At 64.1% G+C, this 10926-nt stretch overlaps 1 protein-coding gene across 3 annotated transcripts in view; it reads left to right on the forward strand.

Moving 5' to 3' along the window:
- Nucleotides 1–10379, forward strand: part of CORO7 (coronin 7) — a 56978-nt gene extending 46599 nt beyond the window's left edge. The window contains exons 10-28 of one of the 3 annotated variants that reach the window (XR_014840939.1): nucleotides 2328–2382; nucleotides 2898–2955; nucleotides 3033–3178; nucleotides 3255–3347; nucleotides 3455–3586; nucleotides 4033–4159; nucleotides 4409–4584; nucleotides 4734–5175; nucleotides 5285–5371; nucleotides 5452–5594; nucleotides 5668–5772; nucleotides 5850–5935; nucleotides 6903–7044; nucleotides 7150–7239; nucleotides 8090–8206; nucleotides 8458–8593; nucleotides 8994–9085; nucleotides 9558–9644; nucleotides 9762–10379. Coding sequence is in view for 2 of the 3 variants with exons in the window: in XM_005662175.4 (XP_005662232.1) it covers nucleotides 2328–2382; nucleotides 2898–2955; nucleotides 3033–3178; nucleotides 3255–3347; nucleotides 3455–3586; nucleotides 4033–4159; nucleotides 4409–4584; nucleotides 5067–5175; nucleotides 5285–5371; nucleotides 5452–5594; nucleotides 5668–5772; nucleotides 5850–5935; nucleotides 6903–7044; nucleotides 7150–7239; nucleotides 8090–8206; nucleotides 8458–8593; nucleotides 8994–9085; nucleotides 9558–9644; nucleotides 10162–10179 (1999 nt within the window). In the remaining variant the exon portion in view is untranslated. The remainder of the gene's footprint in view (nucleotides 1–2327; nucleotides 2383–2897; nucleotides 2956–3032; nucleotides 3179–3254; nucleotides 3348–3454; nucleotides 3587–4032; nucleotides 4160–4408; nucleotides 4585–4733; nucleotides 5176–5284; nucleotides 5372–5451; nucleotides 5595–5667; nucleotides 5773–5849; nucleotides 5936–6902; nucleotides 7045–7149; nucleotides 7240–8089; nucleotides 8207–8457; nucleotides 8594–8993; nucleotides 9086–9557; nucleotides 9645–9761) is intronic. The other 2 variants (XM_005662176.4, XM_005662175.4) reach the window with 2 other exon arrangements.
- The last annotated feature ends 547 nt before the right edge of the window (nucleotides 10380–10926 follow it).

A 10926-nucleotide genomic window follows, 5' to 3' on the forward strand; every position in this document is an offset into this window, starting at 1 on the left:
CCGTTCTCACCAGCTCTGGCCCTATGCCAGGCAGGGCCTGGGTCCGGCATTCCAGACCCAGACCTGGCTTGGCTCTCTTTACAATCCCTGGGGTCAGGCCCGTGCCAGCTGTTGGCCAACCCTTGGGGCTGGGTGCCGTGACCCCATTTTCTGGCCTGTGCCATGACGGCCAGGATGCTCCCATCTGGTGGAGCTGCTCAGGCGGCTCTGCCCGAGGCGAGGAAGACTGGCCTGACCTGTTGGAGAAGCCAGCCCTGCCCTCCATGACTTCCTGCCCCCGCACCCCCAGCACCTGAGTCAGTGGGCCAAGCCGCTGGGGTTGATGGGGCGGTGGGGCCAGGACGCCAGGTCAGGCCTCTCACAGAGCTTGCTTGAGAGCATAGGTGAGCCATCGATGCCGTGGTGGAACCCGCAGGCCAACACCCCACTTCCCACCAAGGCAGCAGCTGGGTGATGGCAGTCCCGCCCAGCCCACTTGCTCCCAGACTCTTGTTTTCATTTCTTCTGCGTGTCTCCACATGATGACCTCTGCCCGGCGCAAATCTAATCCTCTCCCTCTTCACTTAAGATGTACCATTTGCTTGTTCATTGCTCATCCAGTGAAGGGAGGCAGAACTCCCCTCCTGAGGTTCTGGACTCCATCCTAAGCCTCCGCCCCTCACCCTTACTGCCCAGGCCACCAGCGATGTCCTATTCCTTGTTCCTTAAACAAGCCGTGCCACCTCCTGCCGCAGGGCCTCTGCACATGCTGCTTCTTCTGCCTGGAACTCTCCCCCCTTGGCAGGGTTGATTTCTCCTTAACCTTTGTGTCCTAGGAAACACCCCCTCCCGTGGCCAGCCAAAGCCAGGCCCTTCTGCCCTGTGCTGTGTGTCTCCAGAGAACTTTTCCTTCTTGTGTTTGTGTATGGGATTGTGTCTGCCGCTCCCCCACGCCCTGAGCCTTTGAGGACAGGGATCGGGTCTGTTGTGCTCACCTTGGTCGCACCCTCAGGCCCAGTGGGGGTGAGCACAGACCAGCTCTCCGAGGGAGTGAGTGATTGTGAATGAGTGAGTGAGAGCCCTTTCAGAGCTGCTGAAGGGACCTGCGTCTGGCCCCACCCAGGCCAGCAGCAGAGTGGGGGTCACGTGACCGCCTTACCCCCTCCCCCTGCCCACCTCCCTTCCCTACAGAAGGCAGTGGTCAGACCAGGTCGAGGAGGGCAGTTCTCAGCCCCGCACAGCCTGCCAGCCCAAGGTAATTAGAGGCTGTGTCACTCACAGGTGGCCGGCCCAGGACGCTGCAGGAAGCTGTGGAGACACACACGGCCCCACCCAGCTTCCTGGTCCACTCTGTGGCTCCCTTTCCGCAGGGGAGCGTGGGGAGGTGGGCAGCTGGCCGGGCAGGGGTGGGGTGAGCTGGGCCCTCTGTTGCCCGGGTGAGGGGTGGAGGCAGCTGCCACAGCTGGACGACCTCTGACCACTGGGACCCCCATGAGGACAAGGTTCTGTTTGAAGGCATCAGTGTCCGGGCAGGGGTCCAGACCCATCGGTCCCCAGGCATGTGATGCCAAAACTGAAGACCAGGAACGGGAAACAGAAACAGATGAGGCACCTGTCAGAGTCCTCCTGGGCGCTCTGCTCCCTGGAAGGCAGCACTCACAGGGCTGGGGGCTGCGAGGGGCCCTCCGGGGCCTCAGAGGGGAAGGGGAGTAGTGGGTCCCTGGGCAGTGGCAGGTTGTGGCCAAGACAGATGGCACCGAGCAGCAGTGGGGGCTTCCAGCCTGGCCTCTCCATTCCCAGCCTCTGCCCTACCTCAGGGGCAGGAGGATGGAGAACTGGGCAGGGCGGAGCCAGGGCAGGAACCTCACTGGAGCCCTGGGCAGCCACACCAGGTGGGGATGGAGGGAGCCCCCGGTGTCAGGAGCCCCTCGCCCTCCTGGGCCCAGTGTCTAGGCTGGCCAGGATGGGACCAGGGACAGAATGGATGTGGGGGGCTTTCTGGAGCTGCTGAGCCTGGATGGAGAGGTCAGGGCTGAGGTACAGAAAGAGGCGGTGGCTCCCCTGGGCCCAGGGCCTGGCACCATCCTAGTGTGAAGCAGGTGGGCAGATGGAGGACCCTGGGAAAGAAAGGCTAGTCCTGGGACGTGGGCACGTGCCCAAGCTGTCGGTAGCACAGGGAGAGGAGAGGGAGGGTCCCAGGGCACCAGGCTGGATGTAGCTGGAGGGAGCACATCAGTCCTGGTCACTCCGTGTCAGCCCTTATCTGGGGTCACAGGCTCACGGCCCTTCTGCTGCCTGTTGGCCACGACAGCTGGCCGCATCCCTGTGACTGTGCTTCTCTCCCCCAGGTCTCTGATGCCCCTGCTGGACCCAGACTCCGGGCTCCTGGTCCTGGCAGGGAAGGTGAGAAGCTGGAGCCCCCGCCCATGTCTGCCCCCAGGGCCAGCGCCCTCATTTGCCAAGCCTATACCCGACCTTTGACCTGGTCAGCCAGCTGGGAGAGCAAGGGGTGCAGGATGCTGACCATCCCAGAAAGGAGAAGCTAGAACAGTGCCGCCTGGGCTCTACCACCTGCTGGGGGCTCCCCCGTGCAGGCCTCCAAGTCCCCATCCATGCAGTGGGGACAGCCCCCTAGAACGCCAGCTTCATGAGAAGAAGGCCAAGGATAGAGCAGAGTTAGCACACAGTAGGCCCTTGGTGATAATGAATGTATACCCCTGGCACTCACTTTGTGCATGGTGATGAAGAGGCGACGAAAAGCCTGCCCAGGGCTCAGTGGCCTGTGCACGTCGGTGCCCAGTAGGCATCCGCTATGGCCCCAACTTGGGCTTTGGGGCGGGGAGCGGCCGGCGCTGGAGCCGGGTGGCCTAGGCCCCCAGCACGGTCAGCAAGCGCCACTTGGGTATGACTCGTTTCAGGGCGAGAGTCAGCTGAGCTGCTACGAGGTGGCCCCCCAGCAGCCAGTGCTGAGCCCAGGTAAGCCCTGTCCCCTGCCCTGTCCGCCCTCCCCGCCCCACCCCCACCCTGACTGTCCTCCCCCCTGTCCCCAACAGTGACCCAGTGCCTCTTGGAAAGTGCACTGCGGGGCGCGGCCCTGGTGCCGAGGCGGGCACTGGCCGTGCTGGGCTGCGAGGTGCTCCGCGTCCTGCAGCTGAGCGACTCAGCCATCGTGCCCATCAGCTACCACGTGCCTCGCAAGGTGAGGGGTCCTGGGCGAGGGGTCGGGAGGGGCCCGGGGACCCGATCTCACTGGCCAGGTGCCTCTCTGCTGCCAGGCTGCCGAGTTCCATGAGGACCTGTTCCCAGACGCTGCAGGCAGCACGCCCGCCTCTGACGCCCAGGCCTGGTGGGCCGGGAGCAACCAGCAGGTAGGGCCGAGGCCCGGCGGACCATCCCAGGCCTCCAGCCATGGCCCGCGGTGCAGCGGTGTGTCCCCCAGCCTCACCCCCACCTCCACCCCGGCCTGTCCCCACAGGTGCAGCGGGTCAGCCTCCACCCCGCCCGCCGGCCCCTCCCCAGCTTCACGTCCCGCCTGGTGTCCCCTGCGCAGCCCAGCCCTGATGCGGCCCAGCCTGCAAAGACGCCTGCAGGCGATGCGGACCCCAGCGTGAGTGACCCTGTGGCCCGCCCGGCCCTCCCCGAGCCAGGCCCGGAGCGCATGGGTCTGCCCCACAGTCTCAGAAATGCAGGAAGCTTCAGTGAAGCCCCACAGTGTTCTCTGAACTGGGCGAACACATAGAAAGACTTGCACAGAAAATCTAGATTTCTAGTTTCCCTTGAAAGATTTGGATCCCTCTGCGCCCACCCTCCTGCCAAGCCAGGAGCCAGTGGCTGTTACCTGCTGCCCCACGTGTAACGCTCTGCATACCCCTATGTCACCCCAGCCCCTGGCAGCCCCTGCCATTGCATCCCCACCCCGTGTCCCACGGCAGGGGCTTCCTGCCCAGCCCAGCATCCCAGCCCAGCATCCCAGCGTGACGATGTCAGCCTCCCCTCTCTCTCTGGTCAGCCTCTCTGCAGGGGCTGCCAGCTGACCCGGTGCTTCTCCCCCAGGACGGCTTCTCCTCCCCTCCCAGCTCACTGACTTCACCCTCCACGCCGTCCAGCCTGGGGCCCTCACTCTCCAGCACCAGCGGCATCGGCACCAGCCCCAGCCAGAGGTCCCTGCAGAGCCTGCTAGGTCAGTGCGGCAGGCCACACCTCCTCTGCTGCCCTCCTGCCTGCCCCCCGGCCCCCCAAGCGGAGGCGCTTCCTTGTGGGGCAGAGGGAGCCTTGTCTGGAAGATGGCAGCCTCCCGTCCCGTTCCCGGGCACCGTTCCGTGCTCAAGCCCGCACGGCCCTTCACTGGGGGAGCAGGCAGCCGGGACTCGGGGAGGGCCAGGCAGAGCCGCCCCCCATCCCATGGCTCCCCGTTCCTGCTGCCCACCAGGCCCCAGTTCCAAGTTCCGGCACACTCAGGGCACCGTCCTGCATCGTGACAGCCACATCACCAACCTCAAGGGGCTCAACCTCACCACACCCGGCGAGAGCGACGGCTTCTGTGCCAACCGGCTGCGTGTGGCCGTGCCCCTGCTCAGCAGTGGGGGGCAGGTGGCTGTGCTCGAGGTGAGGGACCCCACCCTGGTGTGCGCTGACCCACATCTCTGCGGGATGCTGAGGGCACACACCAACTCATGTTCTCTAAGTGCAAACCGTGTGCCAGGCACCTGCCCAGCGTCCCAGGCGGGGGTGCCATTCTTACCCCCATTTTACAGATGAGAGCCGTGAAGTACAGAGAGGCTCAGTGACGTGCAGGGTCACACGCTGTGTAAGTGGTGGAGCTGGGCATCGAACCCAGGTCACCTGAACCCCAATCCTGAGCTCTTTCCACCACTCCACGCTGCCCCCTCACTTCAGATCTCAGGGCCTCACGGTTGGCACTTGGGGCTCAGAGCACGAGGTGCCTGAGGCAGAGAGCTTGGGCCACCCACTGATGGGTCATTGGCTGCAGAGCGGTGGGCCCGGGCATGCTGCTTGCCCCGCAGCCCCTGGGGACCGGGCTGCTGTGCCCGTTGCTGATGGGCCTCTGGGCGGGGCACCCCCCACAGCTGAGGAAGCCTGGCCGTCTGCCTGACACAGCGCTGCCCACGCTGCAGAATGGGGCAGCCGTGACTGATCTGGCCTGGGACCCCTTCGACCTCCACCGCCTCGCTGTGGGTAAGGGGGCCGGGCTCTAGGCTTGAGAGAGGGGGCCGGGGTCCTGAAAAGGGCCAGGGGAAGCTTGGACGCCTGGGGCCCCGCAGTGCTGAGCCCGTGCTCTCCACAGCTGGTGAGGACGCCAGGATCCGGCTGTGGCGGGTGCCCCCAGAGGGCCTGGAAGAGGTGCTCACCACGCCCGAGGCCGTGCTCACAGGTCAGGCGGGCCCAGCTGGGGGTGGGGGGTGGACAGTGGCTCCTGAGGGACCCAGCATCACCCCCACCCTCCACCCCCAGGCCACACGGAGAAGATCTATTCTCTGCGCTTCCACCCGCTGGCGGCTGATGTGCTGGCCTCCTCTTCCTATGACCTTACCATTCGGATCTGGGACCTTCAGGCCGGAGTTGAGCGTCTGAGGCTGCAGGGCCACCGGGATCAGGTAGCACAGCTTTGGGGGCCGGTGCCCAGCCACGGGGTGAGAGGCTGCTTCTCACATGCGCTCCTGCCCCCAGATCTTTGGCCTGGCCTGGAGTCCCAATGGGCAGCAGCTGGCCACGGTCTGCAAAGACGGGCGCCTGCGGGTCTACGAGCCCCGAAGTAGCCCTGAGCCCTTGCAGGTGAGCAAGCTGGGCTGGGAGCGGCCCTCAGACCTGGCAGGAGTCCTGGCTGAGCCTCATGTGCTGTATCCCAACAGGAAGGCCCAGGGCCTGAGGGGGCCCGTGGAGCCCGCGTTGTCTGGGTGTGTGATGGTCACTGCCTTCTGGTGTCGGGCTTTGACAGGTGAGGACTCTGGGACCACCGTTCCCCAGACCTCAGCGGCCACCTGTGTCCCCCTCCCCCAGATACACATACCTGCCAGGCGTGGAGAACTTCACTTACTGAATGGGCAGATGAAGGAGGGAGGGGTGGGTGGAGGGAGGGAGAGAGGGAGGGAAGGATGGCTGGAGGGAGGGAGGGGTGGATGGAGGGATGGAAGGAGGGAGGGGTGGAAGGATGGATGGAAGGAGGGGGGGATGGATGGAGGGAGGGAGGGGGGATGGCAGGATGGAAGGAGGGAGGGGTGGATGGGGGGGATGGCAGGATGGAAGGAGGGGTGGATTGATGGCTGGAGGGAGGGGGGATGGCAGGATGGATGGAGGCGTGAGGCAATTGCAGGCTCAGAGGGCTGAGAGCCCTCCCTGGCTGCAAAAAATCCATGCCTGGTGGGAAGCTGACGAAGCCCACAAAACAGAACCAAGCCTCCTGGAGAGGCCCAGGTGTGGGCATTTCCCGCTCCGGAGGAAGGTTCAGGGAGGGCCTCCTAAGAGAGGTGTCATGTGAACTGGGTCACAGAGGGGCTGGTAACCAGAGACCCAAAGAGAAGGGCCGTCAACTCGGTGGGGGGGTGGGGGAACTGGCCCAGAAGGTGACCGGCCTGGCTGGAGCAGGAGACATGGAGCAGAATGTGTGGAGAAGGGTCCAGACCTAGTAGCCACGGTGGCCACAGGACAGGCACCAGGGCCAGGAGTGCGCCGAGCAAGTCCAAAAGGGCAGAGGCTGGGGACCAGGCATGGTTGGGATGCCGTTGCCTTAGGTCAGGCTGGTGGCTCCGAGGCTGGGTCTGGAAGGTTAGGCAGAGGCCTGTCCTCTCACCCCGAGGCCTGCAGGCCCCCAGTCCCCCAAGATCAGCCCTTGCTGGGGTCCCGGCCCTGCCCCAGGTCCCTTCAGCTCTGAGGACCTGTTCCTGCCCCCCACCCCTGCCCTGTAGCCGAAGTGAGCGCCAGCTGCTCCTGTTCTCGGCCGAGGCCTTGGCCAGTGGCCCCTTGGCAGTGCTGGGGCTGGATGTGGCTCCCTCAACACTGCTGCCCAGCTACGACCCAGATACCAGCCTGGTGCTGCTCACGGGCAAGGTGGGCTGGGGTGCTCAGGGCGGCGGGGGGGTGGGTGGCTAGGCAGGTGGGAGGAGGTGAGGGAGGGCAGCTAAAGCTGGCCACCTCACTGTGGCCATTCCGCAGGGCGATACCCGCGTGTTCCTGTATGAGCTGCTCCCCGAGGCCCCCTTCTTTCTGGAGTGCAACAGCTTCACATCGCCCGACCCCCACAAGGTGAGCCAAGCACACCCTCCCTGGTCCTCCTTCCCTCGGCGGGACCACAGGCTCCACGCCCTCTCGTGGCCACGTGGGGAAGTGCAGGGGCCTGTGGGGTCAGCGGGTCACTGGGCCATGGCGAGGCCGGCAGCTCAGGGAACTGGCGATGAACCTCAGCCATTATTACAAATTAAACCATGGAGTTCCCTTCCAGGAAAAACGTATCCCACTCTCGATGAGGACGCAGGTCAGATCCCTGGCCTTGCTCAGTGGGCTCAGGCTCCAGCGTTGCCGCGAGCTGTGGTGTAGGTCACATACATGGCTCGGATCCCACGTGGCTGTGGCTGTGGCTGTGGTGTAGGCTGGCAGCTACAGCTCTGCTACGACCCCCAGCCTGGGAACTTCCATATGCCATCGGTGGGGCCCTAAAAAGACAAAAAAAAACCAAAAAGCAACACTATTAAGTTTAAGCTTTATGAACCCACAAATAAGTGACATTAAAGGCCAAGGCGAAAGATACTTTATGTCTCACCTTCTGGTTGTATTACTTGATTTTACTGTTGTTCGTGCTCTTGAGGTTATTCACATCAGTGGGCCTCATCCAGCAGAAATATAGCAATGCTCTCTTCCCAAGTCTGCATTCACCTGCTCAGGTTGATGGTGTGACATTGGCCGCGGTGGGAGTTTTCACACCACGGAGATAGGCAGACACGATGGGCCGAGGCATTCTTCCTCCAGAGAGCCAGCTGTTAAACATCCCACCTCTGTCCAGGGATAAGCCCTGGCCCTGGCGGTCCTGAGTGAGGGGTGCTGCACCCTGGGGGCCCAGGGGCGCCCCCGTGAGCTCCGGCTTCCCCTGCCGCCCCAGGGCTTCGTTCTCCTGCCCAAGACGGAGTGTGAGGTTCGGGAGGTGGAGTTCGCCCGCTGCCTGCGACTTCGCCAGACCTCCCTGGAGCCCGTCGCCTTCCGGCTGCCCCGAGTCAGGGTGAGCTTGGGGGCTCAGCATGCCAGTGCCCAGTGCCCTCTTCCTGATCCCTTTCAGTCACTTTGGGGCCTGACTGCTCTTGTCACCAAACTGCTGCGCTCACTCCTCTTTGGGGCACTTGTCCCCCTTTCTCTGCTAACACCCTGAAACTCCACATGGGGACCCTGGGCCTGCCCCCGCCGCAGTGCACGCCTGTGTGCCCTCTGCCTCTGGTCTGTGCCTCAGGACATCCCCTTCCCCATTCCCCGCAGAAAGAATTCTTCCAAGATGATGTGTTTCCAGACACCGCTGTGAGCTGGGAGCCGGTGCTCAGTGCCGAGGCCTGGCTGGGAGGTGCTAACGGGCAGCCCCGGCTTCTCAGCCTGCAGCCCCTCGGCATGACCCCAGGTAGGATCAGGGACTGGGGGGGCAGGAGGGAAGTGGGTGAGTGGGTGAGGGTTGGAGAAAGGGGCGGAGGCCCACGTCTGACCCCCGCATCCCTGCTGGCATGCAGAAGCCTCTAGAGTGCCCACGGGAGGGGTGGTTGCTCTCGGGGCTTGGTCTCTGAGCCCCTGAGGGTGGGGCCCAGGGCCTGGGTTTCCATCTCAGGCCCCACCCCCAGCACAGGCACCTGTGCATAGCTTGGTGCCCAGGGCAGGCCTTGTGAACTGAGGGCTGAGTAGCTGTTAATGCCACCTCTGGGGTCTCTGCCACATATTCCCCAGGGGGCTGGTACCAAAGGGTTGGGCCAGGAGCCTCCTCCTAGTGGACTCTCTGATGCCTGATGCTTGTTGCTGTCCTGCCCCAGTGAGCCAGGCCCCCCGGGAAGCCCCTGCCCGGCGGGCCCCACCTTCAGCACTCTACCTGGAAGAGAAGTCGGACCAGCAGAAGAAGGAAGAGGTAGGCATGGGAGAGGCTGGCCAAGGGGGGCACGGGGTCCTGGCTACACCGGCAGGTTGCCCTTTAGCTCTCTGGTCCCACCCAGATGGGGCCAGGAGCCAGGGTCACCCACCTCTCAATTGGCCAGCTTGCTGGCTGAAGCTGACCACTGCTGCCCCCAGGCCACGGGGCTGGGGAAGCCAGGGAGGGGCAGAGAGAGGCCCTGTCCGGCCAGTCCCAGTCCAACCCGATGCATGGGACCCTGCTTGGGACCCTGGTGCAGGTTTGAGTTTCTGAGGCCACTAGTCTGTGACTCTGCAGCTCCATGCCCCAGCTGCCTGTCTGGCTCCCCTGTCTCTGCCGAAGTGTCTTTTTCAGTGAAAATCATCAGCCCTGTAATGAAAACGACTCTTCCATGACCTTGAACCTTGGGGTTCGAGCTGGGATCTGACATTATCCCTCCCTTCCCCCTTCTCCCCATCCCCTCTCCCAGCTGCTGAGCGCCATGGTGGCGAAGCTGGGGAACCGCGAGGACCCTCTCCCACAGGACTCCTTCGAAGGGGTGGACGAGGACGAGTGGGTGAGTGGACGAGTGGGCCCGGCCTGCCTGCCAGGCCTCCCCCATGCCCCCCGCAGCAAGCGCCACCCCCTTGCCAGGCCCGCTCACCCGCCTGCCACGCCGGCTTTATTTCCCCAGGACTAGCCTGGCCACCAGCCACCTCTAGCCTCACGTGCCTCTGCCACCTCCGAGAGCCACCTCGTGCCCGCACCACCTCATGTCTCGCCCTCAGCCTAGAAGACAGCCCGGCTCACCTCCTCCCAGAAGTTCGGGCTGCCCTCCGCTCTTTGGCGCTTCCATGGCCTCTGGGCCCTGCTGCATTTCCATGGATTGTCCACACCTCTGCTTTTTCTGGGCCCGGCTGCTCCTCCTCAGCTGCCCGCCAGCACGTGGAGCCCGGGGTGTGGGGGTGGGGAGGGCTGGGGGCACAGCACTGGGCTTCTTGTCCCCTGCACTGACCTGGGCTGGTCCCGGCTTGGCTGGCTGTACCCAGCCCCTTCAGGTGTGACATGGTGCCCCATCTTGCCTGCTGCTCCAGTTCCGGCCAAGAGCCTAGGGGGCTGGTCCCCCGCCAGGCCATTGGGAGCAGCACCAGCCCAGGGGCACCTAGGACCAGTCACCCTTCTGCCCAAGCTTGGAACCAGGAAGGCTGAGCATCACAGAGCTGATCGCCCAGCTGAAGGGGGCGCGAGCCCGCAGGAACTGGCCTGCACCTGCCCTGGGTGTTTTCAGCCATTAAACTTTTCTAAGCCGTCACCCCTCGTGTCGCTGTGGTCTCTGGGATGGCTGGAAGGGGCAGGGGACGGGAGGGTGGGTAAGGGCGGCTTGGCCCCTGTCCCAGGCCTCTCCTGCTCCTGCTGCGAGTTCATTCGTTCATCCAGCCCTGGTACCTGGCAGGGCTCCAGATGGCAGCGCCTGTAATGCACAGGGGCACCGGGCTCCTCATGGCCCTGGGTATCGTCTTTCCTCGCAGGGGAGCCAGTTGAGGGCGGGAAAGCCAGTCTTGTGCGGAGGCTGTAAAGTTGATAAACGGCATGAAAGGGAGCACGTGGGATGTGGGGGACGCGGTGTGGATGCTCTGAGAAGGGACGTTTAAGCCCAGAACTAAGATCTGAAGGTCCCGAAGCCATGGAAAGAGCCCTGAGCAGCACGTTCAGACAAAAGAAGGAGCGGCCCGGGCGCCGAGGGAAGAGGAATTGGGAGAGTTGGAGGAAAGGGAGGAGGGGCAGTGCTCCCGGATGTAGTCTATGTACCAGGCAGCCCGACTTTGATTCATTCAACAGATGTTTGTTGAGTGCCTTCC

This window comes from Sus scrofa, chromosome 3 (genome assembly GCF_054392235.1).
Source record: "Sus scrofa isolate SSC_HxYL_T2T_F1_AM1 chromosome 3, Sscrofa_HxYL_maternal_Yorkshire_Landrace_v2.0, whole genome shotgun sequence".
In the NCBI taxonomy this organism is placed as follows: Eukaryota; Metazoa; Chordata; class Mammalia; order Artiodactyla; family Suidae; genus Sus; species Sus scrofa.